Below are 22,237 nucleotides of genomic sequence, written 5' to 3' on the forward strand. Positions count from 1 at the left end.
TAAATGATCATTTTCAATAAGCAATAATAATTTATATGCATAAGAATTTCCTTTTAATACACTTCCAGCATCTTTGAAACAAAAACAAACAAGTACAGTTAAGCATGAATACAAATATAATTAGAAAAAACAAAAGTCATTGCAACAAAATAAATATTAGTATTTATAAAGTAGTAAATGTAATTGTTTATATAAAAAAGCCGCCTCAAAAGAAATGTTGAAAAAGTCTAAACATCCAAATGAACGTTAATTAAAATATTGTTTAGAACTTAAAAGAAAAACATTACAGCTTACTGTCTCCAACCACTTCTTCTTGTTATTGATTATATATTTGTTTTTCTTGTTTTTTGAGAAGTAAAATCTTTTGTCATCATAGGAAACCTTCCAACCTCCTGGTTGATAATAGGGGGTGTCCCGATCCGATATTGATATCGGATATCGGTCCGATATCAGCCAGAAAAACGAATATCGGATTTTATCGGACTGCATCTAAAATCTCTATTATATATATTATATTTACTCAATTGTAGATATGTTGAAGGTTGACATGTATGTAACCAATTGGTTAATAATAAATGGGTCAGTTTTTCTCATCCCCACTGTTGTTGACTATTCAGTTTGAGTACCATCAATTGATCAAACCTTTTCTAACATTTCACACTACAAATAAGTAAAAAAAAGTATGTATGATTTGTGCTGATATTGGATCGATATCGGCCAATACGCAAAGCCGCAATATCGGTATCTGAAATGAAAACGTTGTATCGGGACATCCCTAATTGACACTGATGACTGCCAGTCCACTAAGCCTTTCTTGTGCCATGGAGGACCTCAAGTATGATTGATGCTTATTCAGCATCATAGTGACGTTGGCAGTGTTTTTGAAGGATGGGGAGCGTTAACAAGTAGGTAGCAGTTTGCTGTAAATAACAGGTTAAAGAAGTGTGAGGGACAGCCATCGTTCCTGTGGGGCCCTCCTGGTGGCCGCGGGGCCCTAAGCAGCCACTTAATCTGCTTAGTGGTAGGGCCGGCTCTGGATGTGGTTATTTGTTAATAATCAAAATAGTGCAGAACACAAAATATAAAGACTAAAGTCCAACCAAAAAAGCATCTGCATGACTGTGTGATTATTCTGGTCCCATATCATTTAAGAATTTTAAGTGCAAGTGCAAACTGAACGGCTCTTTAAATTTAGAGTTCAATCTAATTATACTGATGGTAACCTAGTCGGTTTGTCGGTGCACTTCATAAACTTTTTCATCAGGTGAATTATTTCAAACATATTGAATATTATTTCAGGCTTAATTTAATCTTTTCCTCAGGTGAGGAACCAGCAGCCTGTGATTAATGGCACTGAGCCCAGCTCTCACCTCAATCCTGCTTGTTACCCTCACTGGGAGATCTTACAAGGAAACCAGCAGCTGGACTCACAGATGGCCAGATTCCTGTCAGTACACTCATCAAACCTGTGCCCCTGACATGACTTCAATCTGAGCTGCATTTCAGTTTCTTTCATCGATAATATACTATGAAAACAAAAGCATCACGTGAAATTACATATTATGGGACCTGGCGGGATAAGTGAGGCTATAAATTTGGAATTTATGTCGATAAATGAGCACGTGATTCACTAAAAAAACCCTGCCCTGAAGATGTCAATGTGATACTTTAATGGGTTTAGAAGCAATTAATCATTGTCTGAGATAATCACTGGATCAGCACTTCTCTTTAATCAACAGCTATATGATGATTAAATGTGCTCCACAGTATAAAAAAAGACTCTTTCTGTTGTGTTAATAATTTAGGCAGTAAAACACCTGGCTACAGCCACTGTATACACAGCTCATCTGATTTAAAGAAAGATACAATATCTATATATAAAAGGGTATTTCAACAAAACAAAGCTATTGATATCCTATGGGCACATTGATTAGGATAAATGTGTGGTTAAAGACTTGGATCTATGTCTCTATTTCTTTTTTCTTTTCTTTTTTCCACTCAGCATCTTTGACAAGCAGTGGTTGAGCAGGTGGAGGCTCTCTGAGGAGGAGACGATAACATTGAGTCACCTTGCTGCATTGTGAGCCTCTGGCAGCCATGAGGCAGGATTTAGCTGCAGGAGCTGCAGACCACACACTGCACAGCTGCACTGACTGCTCAGCATCAATGCAGAACTTAGAGTGGGTGGCTTTTTTTTTTTTTTTTTTTAACAATAGATGCAAAGAGAAAAAACACATTTAATTTTTTATTTAATAAATAATCATGACATGATCAAACACTAATCTGTATTATATTTCTATTGAGTTAAAATTAGTATTGCATTTTTGGTTCTTGCATCACCTAATCACGAATCTCAAATTAATGAATGAAATAATACATATCTCCTAATTTAAGTTTGCATTTTCTCCCTGAACCTATACTTACTTCTTTCCACGGTACTAAAAACATCTCAAATTAATGAATGAAATAATACATATCTCCTAATTTAAGTTTTAGTTTTAAGCAGTAAACATTTTACGATGGTCTCACACTGTTTATTGGCATAACAAATAATTCATAATCCAAATAAACAATGTATCTCTATAAAGCAATTAAAACTGCAGGAGGTTGGCACTAATCAAGTTTGAATACCTTAGACGAATTAGATTTATAGAACAATATTTATTTACAACATACTCTCTGCCAACAGATTAAGTCAGCAGTAAAGATTAAAGATGATGTCCTTAAATTTAAACTCCAAAAGCACAATAACATACAGTATACTTTGGATGTAAGTGACGCCTGCATGTCTGATTATTAATGTTTAATGACATCACCTAAATACTCCCTGTACAGGAAGGATCATGGTAATGCTATATTTATGTAAGACATAAGGCACATTAAAGGGAAATATGGCTGTTTTTTTTAATGGTCAATGTTTGGCTAAATAAAGACTGCTCCCACATCGTACTGTGACTTTGAACATTGACTGTCCTGATATAAACCAGGAGAAATTTATAGGCAGCAGAGGTAAATTGGGCAGGTCTGTCAGTGTTGATGCAGTGTAAGCATTATTGTAATGTAACAGTCAGGAAGTCTTACTGTCCTCTAGGCATGACTGCAGTAAATGGGAGCCTGAAAAACTAAATCCTGTTTGTTTTGCTTTTAAATCACTTTTCTTCTTCATAAGGGATTTTTTTTTTTATACTTGGGTAAATCATCCATGCTGTTACATTTCATCATCAGAAAAATAAAGCCAAACTATTGAAAACAATCAGCTCGGGAGGATTTTGTTTCAAAAATGAACGGTGGATTTTATTAGATAATATAAAAATAATCTGAAAGGATATACTGTATAATACCACATTTATAAATATTTTGTCTACAAAAGCAAACAGTGCAAAAAAAAAGTGATAAAGAAAAGCCTGCAGGCAGGACAGAGTGAACTGTCAATTATGATATGAAGAAGAAGAATGGCACCTACACTGAAACAGTTGTAAAGTGACCGAAACAATGATGTATGTTTGGAGACGGTGATGCTACCAAAGGCAGACCTAGAGGTGCAGAAATAAAGATGCTGAGATTTTAAGTTGACAAATGATGAAACATCAGGGAAGCAGTTTGGGTGGGTGGGTGGGGGATATGTGTTTTGATAAGTGGAGGAGAGATGGTTGGTGTGTGTGTATTAATGATTATAAATGATAGGATGGCATGAAAGCAAATGGCTTTCTGTGGCAACAGGCAAACAGATGAGAAACAGTGTGAAAACTTTTTTCCCAATTCAAAATAGGTTCTTTAATTTCACACACACTGCCGATTTAGTATCAGTGTTGTGAAGTGGCCGACTTACAGTATTTATTGAATTTTATGCTTATGTACTGGGACACAATTATATATAAACCTAATTTTTCAAGTATTACTATTACAACGCCACGTCAGTATATTATCCTATCTGTGCAATCTATGAAGCTGATATAACTTTTTCCATCACAGAGGACTTCAGGTTTTTGTAGACATTACTTTAATATATCATAGAAGGTACTAACAGTAGGCTATAAATATACTGTATCTTCAAAACTAAAGCCATGCAGAAAGTGCAAACCTCTGCCAAGTGCCAGATATCTTTTTTGTCAGATATTAGAAGTTATCTGGCTCAGTGATCCTGATCATGGTGTGATGACCATTCACACTTTAAAGGCTTGGAAGAAATTTATATCCCTCCTAATAACGATACAGTAAGTCCATTAGTATGGTCCTGGGTCACCTCTATTTTTTCAAAAAATCACAATATAGGATAATTGAAGAATCAATCTGACACATGAGTCAAACTTCATAAAGATTTGTCTATTTCCATACAACCCAAGATATGATTTTGATTTTAATTTTGCCAATGATGACAGATGGGGATTTTTTTGATTCTTTAAACTGATTCAGTTTCAAGATCTTGATACAAATTCCCTGCAGAATTTAATGGAATCTTCTATGGACTTTGGTTAAAATTGTCAAAATTAATTAAAGAGTAACTAAACCCAAAGGTTTTGGCTCACGTGCGTCATTCAAAATAATTAAAAAAATAAATAAAAAATGCCTTGATTATGGGCGGAGCTCCGAACATGCCCAGTCTATACTATAAAGAACAATCTATGCTATGCTAACTATCAACTCAATACTCACTCTACCTCTTAATTCACAATTCTAGTTTGCTAGTTTTCATAAGAGGGGTGGGGCCATCAGTGCTGGGTTATGAGGTAAGAAGCCACAAAAACCACCATTCTCAGCCAATCACAGAAATGTATTGTAATTACTGGATTTCAACCCATAGAGGGCAGTCATTTGTACCTTTTTGCAAAAAAACTCCAAATTGAAACACTGACTAAAATAGTTGGACAAGAATTAATATTAAACTCCATATTTGTTTGACTGAAAATAATGTGGTTCTAGGGTTTAGTTAGTCTTTAAGTAATTTTAACATAATCCTGTTAACAAAGAAGCAAACATAACCACCAGTTAAAATCTTTGTGGAGGTAAAAAGGAAAACCAACAACATTGGATGTGGGCAGAAATCAAGCCTCTTTGGTTCAAACAATCACTGAGATGACCAGATTTAATATCTCCAGCACTAAATGCAAATATTTTTTAAAACAATCTGTAAGATTTATCCCTTTTCAGACCCACTTTGTCCTATTTCAGGGTCGCAGGGGTCTGCCGGTGCCTGGGGGTACACCCTGGACAGGGCGGCAGTCCATCATAGGGCAACATGCACAGACAACCACCCACTCTCATTCACTCCTATGGACAATTTAGAGACTCCAATCAACCTAACAGTCATGTTTTTGGATTGTGGGAGGAAGCCGGTGTCGTACTGAGTTTGCGTCGTACTGAGATTGTATATGTGCATATATGCACATGCGCACTACCGGAAAAATTTTTGCTAAAATTTTTTTTATTAAATTTTCTTTTCAAAGTGAATGGACACGTGCTTTATTTGTTTATTGGATTATGTTAGGATTAGGGTTATACTCTCAGTACTCTACGTGACACCGGAGTACCAGGAGGAAACCCATGCAGCATGGGGAGAACATGCAAACTCCTCTGTAAGATCTTTTAAATTTGCTGTTGTCAGTAATAGTAGTCATATTTAGTTTCAGTTGTGGTTTAAAGCCATTGTAGGTGCAATATGTCACTGGTGCTGCTGGGATATCCATCCATGGCATGTGCAGGGTCGTTGGGGGAGGAGGGGGGGGGGGGGGGGACTGTTGCTCTTCCCCTTTAAAAACAGCAGCCCTAGTGGTGGTATTATGTGGGCTCTTTGGAGAAAGTCTGCCGCGGAGAGTGGGGAGAGGGAGAGGGGGGACGAGCCGAGCCGGAGACCAGAGATCATGGCGGCGCGTCTGGGACGGGACACCCTACCTGAACACTGGTCCTACGGAGTTTGCAGAGATGGCCGCGTCTTCTTTATCAAGTGAGCGGCTTCCAGTGTATGCATTACGAGGCGTTTTTCATCATGCTGTGCGCCCTTTTCCCTTTTCATTTCCCGCTGTGCTTTCTTATCGATCTGTAACAGGTGTTTTTTTTTCTCCTCTTCTTCTTCTTCTTCTTGCAGTGATAAAACTCACTGCACAACTTGGCTCCATCCGCGCTCAGGTGAACCAGTGAACTCTGGACACATGATACGTTCAGGTACCAGTTCTGAAGGCAACGCGGGGACGTTTGTTAGCTTCAGCCGCAATGTGTGTGTACATACGAAGCTTTTTGTTTGTGTTGCAGACCTGCCAAGGGGATGGGAAGAGGGCTTCTCGGAAGAAGGAGCCAGTTACTTCATCAAGTGAGTGTCCTTGCCCAGTGCACAGTAGTAGTGGTGGTGGTGGTTATGTATGAAGTAGAGAGAAAGCAAAGCATCCCACCCAGGCTGTGTTGTTTAGTTCTTGTACCCCCACATGTATATATATCCTCCTCTGCACGCTGTTGATTGACTGCACTCATCAAACTGGATAGAATACTGCATTCTAAACGGTTTATAGGAGAATATGCATTGACTGATGACTTGAGAAACACCACCACACACCAATTAAACCTGTTATCTCTGCCCCGCATTGTGCATAGAAAGTGGTGGAGCATAGCAGGACAGGAAGAAGGCTATTAAAATTCTCCTCACATCCACCATGCAGGACCTCTACTCTCTCCATTAGATAGGTGCACAGCCTTGGTGTGAATGAGAGAGAGAGAGAGAGAGAGACTGTAAAGGTTGAAGGAGAGGGGTGTGACCATGTGGTGACAGAGATGTATGGCATGAATGCATTATTGAAGCAGATAAGACAGAATCTCGAGTCATCTATGCAGCTGTGAAGTTTATACCTTGTCAGGATTTCACCACAATCCCATGCACCATATTTACTTTATTTTATTTTTTGGTCTGCATTCTTTATTCGATTTTGAGTGTAAGTCAGCCAATTGCAGTGGTTAAAAGAGGCAAATTGAAAAGCCAAGACAAGTAGAGACATCTGCATTGGATCTGGTACATTGTGGACAATGACTCCTCCCCTTGTAGCTTGTTTGAGGTCAAAGGGCCTTGGCAAAAGTTTAGGTACTCATGTTAAAGTGTTTTTCTTTCATTCTTGGTTTTACCCTCTTTGTTCTAGTCAGAGGGCGTGTGGAGAGTTTTACACCCTCATAGCTGTAGTTTTGTTGTGGTTCTTCATCATTATAGACAATGCAGACTCTACGCCCGTGTTATAGATTTAGTTTGTGTGCCAAAACGAATGAAAACCAATGTGCACTTGGGGACATGGATCAGCATGTGCAGCAAAAAAGTTCTACATTTAGATTATGCTGTGAAACACAAACTTTAAAAAGGACAGAATCCCTGCATTGAAGTGTTCTTTTTAAAGGCAATGGAAAAACAGCTCAGAAATGTGTTTCTCCAAACATACAGTATATTGTTATCAGAATCAAAGCAGTCTTTGTCTTTTACCTCATTCATTTACTTTTTTTTGTTCCTGTTGGAGGCGAGAACAAAAAGGTTGTGAACTTGTGTGATATATAGAGGCCTAAATGTCAGGGCTGTGAAATCGGTCGACTGTGAGCCGCCCATTTGGCTCCATGAAGGGATCCTGTTTTCCTCCGACTTGTTCCTTTTGTTATCTTGGACTAATTTTTGAAGTTACACAGTAGACAAGAAAAGAGAAGGAATTCAACCTTTTTTCTATCACCACTTCACATCTTTCCATGTGCCCTTTGACTATGTCAACAGCAAGGCTTTTTTCTTTTAAGATGTTTAAATTTAGTGTTGCACAACGAGTTGTTTTTAAATTAAAATTGAGATTTAAAGTGACTCCAGGGAGCAGATAGCGGTCCTGCTGCTGGGTTGTTGACCCCCTCTGTCCCCCTCCACATCTCCTGGTGTACTGGCCTGCATCCCAGTATCTACACTGTGCTGACAGACACAGCGATTGGCCTCATGCTACCTCTAGTGGAGAAGGCTGGTAAAATTCAAAAGTGAGTAAAATCTGTCAAACGATGAGGTCAGGGAGCACGTCGCACACAGAGCGGACCAGGAAGGATTTCTGGACGCGTTTTTTCACTCGGATAAAAACTCTGTCCCGGTCAGGCCTGATCCTGGATGGTCCCGGACTGACCTTGCGGTGGTGTATGACAATACTGGACGGATTCTTGTTATTCAATCAATCAAACTTTATTCATATAACATCTTTCTTACAAATTAAATTGTAGTTCAAAGTGCTTCACAGAATTGTCCTTTATGTGATATGACAAATGTTAAAAAGTTTTAGAGACTAATCCTAGGGATTTCCCGATACAACTTTTTCACTTTCAATACGATACCGGTATTGCATCCTTGAGTATTGGCCGATACCGAATCGATGCGATATCAGCACGAATCATACATACTTTTATTACTTATTTTGTAGTGTGAAATGTGATGTTACTCAAACAGAGAACAATAGTCAGCAACAGTAGGTATGAGAAAAACTGACCCATTTGTTATTAACCAATTGGTTTCATAAATTTCAGCCTTCAACACAATATCTACAGTATTCTACAATGAAATAAATATAATATATTTCGGAGATTTTAGATGCAGTCCGATAAAAATTTGATATTCATTTTCCGGCTGATATCGGACCGATATCATTATCGGATCGGGACACCTGTAACTAATGCACACAGAAGTAATTTAATAAAATAATTAAAAAGCAAAGAAGGGGACAATTTTAAAAATATAAAACATCAACTACATTAAGAACCCTGAAAATTAAAAAAAATCATAAAGCACTACATAAAAGCCTGACTGAATAAATAGGTTTTTAGCTGCTGATACTTTCTGCTCCTCTCAAATCCCCTGGCAGGCTGTTCCACCATCTTGGAGCATAAAAACTGAAGGAGGAGTCTCTAAACCTTTTTTTTATTTTTGCGCTTTGGAACAGCTAAAAGAGTAGTACCAGAGGATCTGAGGGTCCGGCAGGGTTCATAAACTAAAACCATCTCTGATAGGTAGTCTGGGGCGAGGCGTGTAGTGTGTTTATAAACTAATACAATACTTTTATTGAGATATAGAATAGCTTAATGGTCAATAGGTATAATGCATAGTCACATGACTGGTGTAATGGTGAATTGAAACATTATGAATATATGAATAAATCAAAATAAAATGTGGAGACTATGACAAACACTTGGACATACTGTATCTGATTAAAGGAACCAGAGTTGGTGTTATGTATCAACTGGGTGCCCCTTGTTTCTTACGATCAACATCCTTGTGTTGACGTCTGCTGTTGGTAGCGCTAGGTCTTAAAACAGAAATGTTGTTACTGCCCTCTCAAAAGCTGTGTAAATATTTTAGTAAAAGTCTCTAATCATACATTTTCCAACATCTATTGTTTGCCTTGCGTCATCAACGCAGTCAATTGTCACCAGTTTATTTGGATACTACTTGGAGCATAACACAGACAAACAAAACTTAATTGAGCAGTCTTTTTATGAGCTGAAATAACCAGACTGCATGAAAACAGGAGCAGTATTAAAAAAACTGCTGGACTTCCCAGGATTTTTGGTCCGAACACAGAATCCTCTCTGTGTTGTGTGTGACTTTGAGGTTGTCTTGCTAATTGCTTCTCTTTTTCACCTGTTGTCTGTTTCATTTGCACAAGAGCCATTGAAATTGATTCACAAACAGTGTTGCTTCTTAACTGGACAGGTTGATTTCCCAGATGTGTGATTGACTTGGAGTTACATTGAGTTGTTACAGTTTTTTTGGGCTGTGTACTATGGGCAAATTGACAGTTTTGAAGATGCAAATAGATGAACTGATCTATTTGAGGTCAAAACAAATATTTGTTTAATACACCTGAGTCTGTTTCATTAGCTGATTTTTTTTTTTTTTTTTTTTTTTTTCTGATTCCTATTTTTTGATTGACCACATATAGACAGTCGACTGTTGGCTTAAATAATCAAGGCTGGGTGTCACATTTTAATCTTAAATTTTGGGGAATTTGGGGAACATTTCGCATTTCCCTGCCGTGTCCATAGCTGAAGCATTTAGTTATGTAATCGTGCTGGAATTGAGTGTCAACTGAAGTACAAAGGCTGTATTGTTCTGAGAATGTGGCCATGCCAAAGCTCATATTTATTTACACTTCGCTGTAGGTCAGCCTGTGTGTCCTGCACATCTTAACCATCTGATTAGAGGTTACTGATGTTAGGGGAAAATGTTGTTACTCCATCTTACAATTAGATTAAAGGTCTGCACATAGAGTTTTTTTAATTTATGACACACTGACCAATCAGCAGGTAAAACCGGGGAAACCTATGTGAACTGTAAAAACTGATGTGAATCTAATGGATGAGGTATGAGCTGAAGTCACATGCCGCCACAGCTAGATGTCATAATTCTGGAAATTCTCCAAGGATGTGACCCAAATAGAATGTAATCCTCTGATTGAAACCCTTGAGTTTTACGAGAAATAAATGGGGTTTTGTGTGTTAGTCTTTTGTATACATTGGACCAGAGTAGATTGAGACAAGTTAACTTTTTACTTTGGTTAAAAGGCTTTAACTGGTGACTAACCAGTCAGTAGTTAGAAGTGTACTCTCATTATAAGATTAATTTAAGGTTACTTTTCCTCTCCACCTCATCACTTTAAATTGCTGAGCCCAGTAATGTGCAATTCAAGAGTTCCAGAGGGACTCTGGAATATTAAGCCATGTTATTTTCTCTTTGATATTCTTTATGTTGTGCTGCCTCTTTCATATAACAGACTTTTCATTTGGACAGCAGGAGTTAATTAACCATGAGATGCTATGGAAGTTATGAGAAACAGTTTTTAACAGAGGCAAATAGGAAGAGTAATATTCCCACTGGCTCTCAGTTGCCTGAAATAAGTTTTTTTTTTTTTTTCATCTTCTTTTTTGCTAAAACATCAAATCCATATTTCATCACTAAGGAAGGAAAATATTGCTAAATAAGATCAACTTCCTTTATGTTATCCTTTCAAATCAGATTTACCCTTGATAACTTGTTTAACATAAAACAAAATATGGCTGTAGAAGAATAGATGCATGCAAAAGACCTTCTATCCAGGTGAAGCCTGTCTTGTTAAATATAGTGCAGATGTATTGTATACCAGTGCTCGTGAGTATATCTAAAATCAAGATATGAAAACTGATTTTTATTTCATTCTGCACTCTGTCAAGATTTAAACATTTTTACATTACAGACCGAGACAGGGATATTGCTTTTTAATATTTTTATCACAACAGTAACTTACATTGATATTGTCACAGGGTGGTGTGGTGGTGGAGCTCCCCAATGCAGAGTAGGAATGAGGCAGAAGGCAGGAGTAGCACTCATAAAACCAGTCAATAATTATTAATAACTCACAACAGCAAAGTATAAAGAAACATAAATTAAAGACACAAACCCGAACCTGGAGGGGTGGGAGATGGTGCAACACACAAACAGGGGAACGGTGACAATGCGCCAACTAAAGGCGGGCATACACTGCGTTTTTTTTTTTTTTTTTTTTTTTCTCAGTCATTGTGCTCAGCTTAAGCTGAAATTGTGCGACTCAATTGCAGAGTCCAAATGTTCGCATCTCAGGATTCATGTTCTCACACTATACAGGGTTTTCACGGCGCGTCATCAACCCGGAAGTCGCCATTTTGGAGGTAAGCAGCCGGTTTACAAACAGCACACAAATAAGCAAATCCCGAATTTTGAGAGGAATTGGTGAACTATTGCCGTGTTTTTGGCTGTACTAACCAGAACGTGAAAAACGTGGAGTTTTATTGACTGCCAAAAGTTATAACAGATCAGGGAAAAACAATGTCTGCATTTTATAGTCAGTCGTTCTACATCAGGAGAGCAGTGACATGAGACGAGCTCACCATTGTTGCACCAGTTGTTATTGGTGTATATGAAAACACCGCCGCCCTCATCTCCCGTCTTGCATTTAAATCCAGCTTCAGGTAGTCCAGTCTGTTCTCCAGGGAGCAAACATTAGAACGCAGGATGGAAGGAAGTGGCATTCTCTGAGGATTAGCTTTTAGCTTGGTTGCTCGCCCCGCTCGGCATCCCCGGTCTTGCTTCTGATCACACCGCTTACGTCTCCTCCTCTGGTGTACACCGCTGGTGCGAGGCTCTGCTACTAAGTAGTGGACACCGCTGGTACGAGGCTCCGCTACTCCAGCGGCCTACGAAGTAGCGTTCTGACCGATGAGTACAGCCAAAACATGGCAATAGTTCACCTTTTCCTCTCAAAATTCGGGATTTGCTCGTTTGTGTGTTGTTCGTAAACCGACTGCTTACCTCCAAAATGGCGAATTCCGGGTTCATGACGCGGTGTATGACGCGCCGTGAAAACCCTCTATACGGGCCGACACAATGATGTGACCTGATTTCTCACACTGTACATCAATACATTACACGTCGGAGTCTTGTATCCAGAAATGCTACTTAACAATTAGAAGAATAACCCTGAAGCTTTTCCCTTAAAACAGAAGAAGGAGAACCCGGAAGTGGACAGACACTTGCGATGCTAAGCAAAAAGAAACACTCTGCCTTGGTAATTTGTGCCATTCTCTGCAGAAAAGCTTAAAAAAGAATAGGCGACCACGTGTAGGGACCCAGAATTGGCTGGGAAGACGTGGGAAGTACGGTCTGTCAATTCTACAGCGGTCCTACAGTGTAAGCGCCTGTGCAGTGTGAGAGTTTGAGGTAAGTCGGTCCGTGGCACTGCTTCAACAGTGTGATACCCTCACGAGGGACGACAAGATTTTCTTGCGACTATACAATTGCTGATCGGGAGCTGGTCGTGAGGTGTTAGTTGGTTCTTGTGACCCCATGTATACTACACGATGCACAACGCGCAATTTACCTCAGTCCTGACCTGACCCCAAAAATAGACGCACGAGTGAAAAATCTCCTCAAAATGGGCCAAAAATTGCACAGTGAGGGCGCTAATCAGAGAGAATGAGACTCATCTGTGTAGAAATGGGAGGGGCTATTCAATCTCTCTCACACATACTGACAAGACACAGACAGGAGTCCATACCAACAGACAAAGGCAACACTAAGAGCAAGAAACCAATAGAACATATAACTGAAAAAATACTAACCCAGTCTAAAGCATGAACAGAAACAAAATAAAAACCCAACTATAAAAAAGACCCCACCAGGGTTTCATCAGACCACCATTGATCATGACAGATCTGTTCTTTGTGGGATCCATTAATTTACATGAGAGTCTTGCCCTCCCCATGGGTGCTGTGCTTTGTGTAAGTATGTGCACTTAATAATACCTGCACACATCATGTTAGCCTGTGACACAGTGCAGGAAAAAACTGTTTGAGTTAGACTTTTTTAAGGGTGGATCAATGACCAACATTCTAAGCAAATCTCAAAAACAAAAAACTTTAGTTTTTTATCTCTCCTTTGGATTCCCAGCTGGCTTTGCTCTTTCATGTAATTGCTTAGTGTGTGAAGTAAATTGACGTATGGGTTTAAAGGGCTTAAATGTACGAGAAAGTCAGGACTAAATCCTTTTTACAACGCAATTGTATGCAAGATACTTTGGAACCCCCGGTTTACTAGAAAAGACCCACTGTTAGATTGAAGCAATAGAAGAACTTGATTTATCTGTTTAAAATGCATCTACACAATAATGAATACATGCAATACATAACACTTCACTTATTTCAAACACAGTATGTATATGTATATATATATATATATATAATCTTTCCTTGAGGTATGACTCATTAATCCTGAGAAGATGGGAATGTAGAACACCTAAGTTACAGAAACTGAAGAATTTCTGACATTGACACGAGGACGTATGTTGGTGTATACATAGATGCTGCAAATGGTTTTGTTTGAGAGGAGGCAGATCCGTTGTGCTTTGTGAGTGATTTATGACACCCATTGCCCCATTACTACTCCCTTGTTTTATGTTGACATCCTTGCAGGCCATTATGATGGTGCATTTATCTTCCTCCTTTTGCTTGTGTGGAGGTCTGAACCCTTTGCTTGACGTCAAGAGGTTTTTTTCAAAGAATGTGATGTGAACATCAAGTCGACATTGATTTATGGCGAAACTTGTGACAGGACAAAGACACATACCGTACAGGACTGTCCGAGTTTGTGCACAATCAAAGGGTAAAAGCACTGGACTGATTTAAGACGGTGAAAACAAAGAGCAGATTAAGCACCTGGTATAATAGATCTTTGTGCTGCAGAAGGGACTGGAAACTTGGATTTGCAATAGTTAACCATCTTTGAATTAGTACCGAGCTTTGTTCCTCGGGGTTATAGAGGTTACATTATCTACCATGAACCACATGCAGTCCAGAATAGGTAGCTCAAGCAAAATCAGTAGAGTAGGGCTGCATTACACAATTCTTTTCATAATCGATCCATTATTTAAAAGTGATTACTCAAATAAGAAAAATACAGTTTTGCAGTTTTAATACTTCATCATCCCAATACACAATGAACCTGACCTGTCGTTGCCCATTAATAACTCTGCAGCTCTAACTAGATTCAGCCATACTGCTATGAAATGTTAGTGCTATCTTTTTGTTCAATGTGTAGGCCGATATGGATTTTTTAGGGCCGATACTGATTTTTTTTCCCATCAGCCTTAAACGATGACCAATATGGACTGCCGATTTTCTTGAGCCGATACTACTTTTGCTCCCTCAATTTACATAATAAAAATTACACAATGATGAGAACAAATGGTTTCAATCTCAATTTTTGAAAAAGGAACATTTACTGAAATTAACAAAGGTGAGGTAGAATGACAACAAATAGAAAATATTTAACAAATATTAAAAACAGGTAAAAAATATTGCTGCTTTCTGTAAAATAATGCGGATCGGCAAACGCAGCAGCCCACATCGGCCAATGCCGATACGCGTAAAAAACGCAAAAATTGGCCGATAATATTGGCCGGCCTATGTATTGGTCTCACTGTGTAATGATCCCACTCTTTCAATCGCTCTCTTTTTCTTTTCGATAAACTTTGATGTTCGTCGCACTTTCCAGCACATTCTTCAGGCTGTATGGAAGCTACATGGATTAAATAAGGAACTTTAATTAGTAACACTGTCAACATAAGGACTGTAAAGCTACTGATAGATAAAAGGCTTACAATACGATTAAAAAAAAAAAAAAAAAACATGGAACAGTAAACATGGATAAATCAAAAAAAAGGCAAAACGTAACTGTAAACAATAGGGATGTCCCGATGCAACTTTTTCACTTCCGATATGATACCAATATTGCAGCTTTGCGTATCGGCCGATACCGATATTGATCCGATTCGATATAAGCACAAATCATACATACTTTTATTACTTATTTTGTAGTGTGGATTGTTAGAAATGGCTTGATCAAGTGATGTTACTCAAACAGAGAACAATAGTCAGCAACAGTCGGTTACTTTGTGAGTGTGAACCACAGTCACCTATGGATAGAAGTGCCGGAGCAGAACATTTTATCGGATAGCTTATATCGGTGGTTTTAGCAGTGGTCCGATAAAATTCGATATTCGTTTTCTGGCTGGTATCGGACCGATATCCGATCAATATCGGATCGGGATACCTCTAGTAAACAATGAACTAGTACACTTTCCCCAGTGCTGCACTTTGGTGATGATTACTGCTGATTCAAAAGTGGCAGCTTATAAGGCAGAAAGCACAGAGCTGCAGAATTTCAATGCAGCAAAAAAGTTAATCAATGAGTTACATATTAGAGGCTGATTAATCTGTGATGGCTCAAATCAGCCCGATTAACTGGCCGCACAAATTAGCCGGTTAGGCTCTAAAATGTATATCTTTTTGGAAAAGTTGCAATTTCCGTGTTATGGTAGCAACATGGTAAGGCTCTACAGTATAACGTGATGTAAATTAAAATTGTAGAACATGGATTAATAATGTTTTTAAAGGTTATGTCAAGTACCGTATACCTCTGTTCTGGGCAGAGTCTGCACACCCTTCCTATTGAATACAGATGCCATTTTTCTGCTGCATTCTGTCAAATGGCTGAACTGGATATAGAACTAGTGCAAAGAGAAGGGGATACTGCAGTGTGTTTGTCTCACCACACAGACAAAAAGAAAAGTGATTAATAGTGGAAGATGGATGTTGTACAAAAGAAGAAAACCCTCACTGTACAGCACGTGTTTACACCAACCAGCAGAATGCAGGAATTGGAAAAATGATGTTCAATAATACTGCAGTGTAAATTAGGGTGTGTGAGAAGTCGGAGAGATAAGAATCTGGTAAATGTTGTTAAAACTTTTTACTTTAGTTATTTCCACCATGATTCTGAAAATTAGCACTAATCAACCATAGCTTATGTGAATTTGTTTTGTTACGATTTAGGCAACACACATATATCAAGCATTTAGCATGGTCATAGTGTTTACACTGGCTGATTTAAAGATTGTCTCCTGCTTGTTCTGTATCATTTGTTAACATAAGTAGATTTGCTATATTTGATTCAGGAAATCATAAGAGTAGGAACCAATGACACTAGCCATTTTAATTGTTTGTTTGTATGTGAGTGTGCCTGGTCTTGTGACCTATTTCATAGTTTTACCCAGTGATGGACTGTTCTTTATCCTTTATTCAGCTTGTATAGGCTGTCGCATGTATATCAGTTAATTAGAATTGCGCAATTTGCGAAATTGAAGAAAGACGTAAAAGTAATTTAAAAAAACTTATGTTTGTTCTTTACTTCTACTTTAAAAAAAAAAAAAAGTTTATTGTTTGAAATATACTATTTATTAATTCATTCATTCAATTTGCAGCTTGCTGTTAAAATTTTCAAGAGGTACCCATTAAGCAATTGCTCCAGTTTGTTTTGTAATAGTAATGTCTTTACCAAAAAATAGAGCCAATGGTCTCACTTTTTGCTCAGTGAGTAATGTAAATGCGTAACTACACACAATATTAAAATTAAGTTACTCAACTTTATAATATCTTAAATATGCATTTGTGTTGTCAGACATTTACACCTGCTAAATCCCACTTCTTTCATTATTAGCACACTTCCAAAAACACACTACTACAAAGAGTCAGTGTTAAAATAAATGAATGGCTGAATAATAGGAAAATAGTACAATGACCTGTTTAAAGGGGGCAAAACAGCAGGAAAATGGAGGAGATTTAAAGATTACTCAAATATGTGAATCAATCTGAGCAATACTGGAGGTATGTTTTTCAGGACGGAATGACACACTAACATGACATAAAGCTTGAAACAGTGATTTTTACATGATACTCCCCTTTAAAGGTTGTGACGGGTAATTATGTTGCTTCACAGCTAGGTTGTGGTTTTAATAGCAAATTGTCTGAAAGTTGGCTAAAGGAAAACCTTGGGATGTAGAGACTGCAGGCCAGTTTGCTGCAGTCACAGCACTTTTTTCAAAGAAGCCGAAGAGATTACAGCAAATTCATCTGCTCATAATGAATGGCACACAGTGAGATTTGCAGCAATAATCCTGCTCTCTATTTGACGTCCTCTGAATTCCTGAGAGCCTATTGTCCAACGACTGAAAAACACTTCAACCATGGTTTGACCGTGGCTCAGGTAGATGAGGGGTCATCTTCTGATCAAGAGGTTGGTGGTTTGATCCCAGGGCTATAACTGTCTGTGTCAAAGTGTCCTTGGGCAAAACATTGAACCCTAAGTTTCTCCCAATTAAGTTATCACTCATTCTGGTTCCGACCAGGTTAACCGTTTGGCCTAAATTACAATGGTAATTCACCTCGGCAAGACGTAAACCAATGTCATTGTACAGGGCACACGCTATGAATCTCGGAAGTTAGTGAAATAAGAGGAAGTCCAGCTTCATAGTACAGGCCCATTGATTATTGTAGCTATGAAAAGAGATTAATAGTGGTAGATAAATAATGTGAAAATAAGAAAAAAAAAACGTTCCGAGTAACACACCCGATTACTCTGAAATGCAGATTGCAGTGAATTTAAAGTAGCACTTGTTCATGGAGTGCTGAAAATGATCTATTTTATCACTGGCGACGTGGTCTCTTCTTATTCTACATTCATTTACTCACTGTTTTATGGTGCGTTCACTCCCTCTCAGTTTATCAGCTTGTGTAAGTACATTTTAGTACATAATGTTTCTGATATCAGTTAACTCGTGATCTGTGATGCATTTCCAAAAGCTTTTCTGTGGTTTCATTGTTTTGTGATTTATAAGTCAACAAAACTGAAAAACAGAAGAAAAATATTACTTTAGGTAAGAGTTTAGATTTCCTTTTATAGGAGTTTTCAATCAGGATGACAGCAGTACAAGTTTGTGGTATAAAGTGAGGTGGAAATGTTGACTTGGCTGTCCACTGTATGGATCGACATACACCATCCTCATTTACCCCCTGGCTCTTATCTATATGTCTGTCTATGGGTATTGAACGAGCACTGCTGCAGCCATTCACCACTGCTCTTCATCCACAACTCGTCTTTCTTCAGCTGACTGGGATGGGATCTGATAAAAACGACTGGGGTTGGGAAGGAAGGCTCTGGTTTCATAGGAGTCCTAGGTCAGCACTTTGGCGGACAACACTGTGTAATGAGGATTATTCATCAATGATTACAAGAAAGAATCAGGTCTGGAAAGTTTCTTTACAGGTTGGGTCCTTTTCCATTTTCTGCCTTTTTCCCCCTCTGTAGGCTCTGAACAATGAAGCGTTATCACTTTATTGTTTCCCCAAAGAGCGTAGGGAGGGCTACAATGTGTAAGTGCTGGCAGAATTACTGCGTGATCAAGAGAAAAGGAGAGGAAGAGAGAGAGAGAGAGGGCTGAAACAGCAGTTATACTCCCATCCGACACTCCTCTGTGTGTTCTTTTTTGAGCACACACCCTCCTAACACACACAAACACTAACAGGCTTGGATTTCATACATGAAGAAAACAGACCGGAACATTTCTTACTGGTTATCCTCAGGATCAGAACAGTTCTGCCTTTTTTTCCCCACTAAACTCGGGACATTTTGCCACATCTGATCCCAATGTGGTAAGTAGCAATATAGCAACATATAAAGAGTTAATATTTTATAGTCAGATCAGAGACGTACTAGGACAATTGTCAAAGAAGGGAGCTGTGTGATCTTATTTACATTATATGCATATGGATTTATATCCCTTGTGTTTAGATATTTGGTTATCATGTGGTTTGTCATATATTTACTCCCAGTTGTCTGGCCTGTAGACATAATTCTCCCTTTGAAAAATTACCAAAGACACTGCACAGGTCGACGGATTAAAAAGTTGATCAAGCATTTAGCATGGTCATAGCGTTTACACTGGCTGATTTAAAGATTGTCTCCTGCTTGTTCTATATCATTTGTTAACATAAGTAGAGTTGCTGTCTTTGAACCAGGAAATGATAAGAGTTGGAACCAATGACACTATTCATTTTAATTGTTTGTTTGTATGTGAGTGTGCCTGGTCTTGTGACCTATTTCATGGTTTTACCCAGGGATGGACTGTTCTGTATCCTTTATTCAGCTTGTATTGGCTGTTGCATGTATATCAGTTAATTTGAATTGCAGAATTTGTGAAATTGAAGAAAGACGTAGGAATAAAAATGTTTTAAATCTTTCTACTCCCGTTGAAACTTGTTTATCTTTATTTCTACTTTTTTGATCACAAACCCTCCTAACACACACACACACACACACACACACACACACACACACACACGAAGAGGCTTGGGTTTCATACATGAAGAAAACAGGCTGGAACATTTCTTACTGGTTATCCTCAGGATCAGAACAGTTCTGCCTTTTTTTCTCCCCACTAAACTCGGGACATTTTGTCACAAGTCATCTTGTTGGGTTTTTTTTTTCTTATTATGAATTTTATATTTTGATAAGCGCATTGAGATGACTTTGTTGTAAATTGCTTTATACAAATAAAGTTTATTTGAATTGAATTAACACTTGCCAGCAGAAACATGGAATTGTCATTGGTGGTCTCGATTTGCCACGTGCCTACCTAACCCTAGTGGTCACGGCACATCACTGGGTTTGTCATATATTTACTCCCATATGTCAGGCACATTCTCCCTTTGAAAAACTACCAAAGACAATGCACAGGTCGATGGATTAAAAAGTTGATGCAGGAAGAGAAATTACAATTGTCAAGAACTCACTTTTATACCAGAGCAATGGTCTATTACAATAACCAATAGTTTAAGTGTTTATGATTTTCTATTATGATGTTGTTTTTAAAAGGTAATATTTATCAAGTTGTCATGTCGTTAACCTGAGTGCAACAACATTAATAGAAAATCTATCCTAATTAATTGTGTAGACATAAAAACAACAACAATGGATAATGTACAACATCACTTTACATCTGGTAAATGGGATCTAAACTGGTGTTCAGTCAGTTGGGAGAAATGGTGTGACAAAAATAATATGCTTTTATTTTGAAGGAGAATCACATATTAGGGTAGCATTATTTCTTTCTTCTGTTTAACACAAGTTGGTGATCATTTTGTTTTTAGTTTTTATCAGAGCACAATGTGTGTCATTGTTTAGTTATAGATTCCCCTTTTCACGTTGAATGGCAACATTTCTCAATTGATTAGATTTTAGACCTTATTTGTTTTTTTGGTTGACAGTTGGAATTAATAAAGTAACTTTAACATGCATCTCTCTTATTTTTGTTCATGTATTTTGTATGCAATCAAACTACTTTGATCGGACCTGATTAGTTGTTCAAAAACTCCAGTGCTGAAGACATTGTTACTCTGTATGCAGGTGTACTGCAGGTACAGTAACATATACCTGTAGAGACCTTTGCTGGCACTGAAAATGTATTGCTCCCCTAAACCCCACCTCTCCCCATTAGCTGATCAGGCGGACATTTGTTGCCTGGCAGAGTCATCTGTCTTTTCAGCTGTTGGGTCACAGCCCAGTGTTCATTTCCATTTCTCATGTTGTCTGATGTCAAACACACACACACACACACACACACACACACACACACACACACACACACACACACACACACACACACACACACACACACACACACACACACACACACACACACACACACACACACACACACACACACACACACTCCTCCTCATCTGATCCGGCTGTTGTTACAGCAGTGCAGGCATCCTGTAAGGCTCTTGGCTATTTGTGCTACAGTGCAGTATGGAGCTAAAACATAGGAGGAGCTGTTTACATTTGAAAATGGTTCTACATGATGAAACATTGAAACACTAACTTTAATGCTCTAAATGGATTTAATTATTTGGATGAATACGTTACTTAAATGTTTCATTTTTGACAACATTTGTAGTTATGGTAACTGAAAAATAATTGTGGAATGCAGTCCTTATTGTGAAACTTTCTTCCTTCTTTTTTTTTATATGCCATTTTAAAACTTTTAAGCTTTTTTACGTTTTCCTGCAGGCTTCTTTACTCTCATTTTCTTTGCTGTGTATTGGCAGCAGAAACACAGCTTAGAGAAGTGCTCTGTCTGCAGAGTTCTGCTGGGAAACAGGAGAGGGAGGAGAGCAGATTATGACTATTTTTGTTATGGCTAATTCTTTGTACCTGTGATTTTTACTCAGTGCTTTGGGACCTCTGGATTTATATAGTAGACTTGCTCCAAAAATAACCACGTCTTCTGCTTTTATCGTCGGGACGTTTTCAGGAATTCTGATATGTTAAGATCCATCTAAGCAGGACCAACACAGGAGAGGTAGGAAATGGGTTGTTTTGTATCAATTGACGCCACTGTGCTCAGCAGAGGACGTCATTAACAGCAGCACTACCAGCTGAGAGACACACACACACACACACTCACTCAGACACCAATGAGAGGAGCCCAGGACAGCACAGCTCTGCTCAGCATAGCTCAGCACAGAACTGCAGATATCATGTTGGGCCAGCCGGGACAATCAACCTCACAAGCCCCTTACAAGAGGATAAATCACAGGTGTGTATCCCGGCCAACCATTTAAAAGCCGACGTGTCTCTTACAGTTCAGCTGCAAAAGGAAAATCACTTGATTTGCATGCCATTGAGAGTTTTGTGAGTGTATATGCATGAAAATGTATCGTCATTGAGAAACGTGTATCTGGCTGTTTTGATTTCTTTTAAAAAAGGAAGTAGATGGCTGTGTTGCTGAACAATGAATTTGCTTGTCATCGGACTGTGCAGGCACTAGTGTGCACTAATGGAGCAGTTTAT

General features: G+C 38.4%; 1 protein-coding gene across 9 annotated transcripts in view; it reads left to right on the plus strand.

Moving 5' to 3' along the window:
* The first annotated feature begins 5,836 nt into the window (after window positions 1-5,836).
* The window catches only part of plekha7b (pleckstrin homology domain containing, family A member 7b), an 82,406-nt gene continuing 66,005 nt past the window's right edge, over window positions 5,837-22,237 (plus strand). For 5 of the 9 annotated variants that reach the window (XM_028434225.1, XM_028434197.1, XM_028434208.1 and 2 more), the window contains exons 1-3: window positions 5,837-5,941; window positions 6,083-6,159; window positions 6,247-6,304. In XM_028434225.1, coding sequence (XP_028290026.1) covers window positions 5,859-5,941; window positions 6,083-6,159; window positions 6,247-6,304 — 218 coding nt within the window. In that variant the 5' untranslated portion in view covers window positions 5,837-5,858. Of the gene's footprint in view, window positions 5,942-6,082; window positions 6,160-6,246; window positions 6,305-18,887; window positions 19,036-21,732; window positions 21,984-22,237 lie in introns of those variants that run through there. The other 4 variants (XM_028434178.1, XM_028434187.1, XM_028434257.1 and 1 more) reach the window with 3 other exon arrangements.

Source organism: Gouania willdenowi, chromosome 3, assembly GCF_900634775.1.
Source record: "Gouania willdenowi chromosome 3, fGouWil2.1, whole genome shotgun sequence".
NCBI lineage: Eukaryota > Metazoa > Chordata > Actinopteri > Blenniiformes > Gobiesocidae > Gouania > Gouania willdenowi.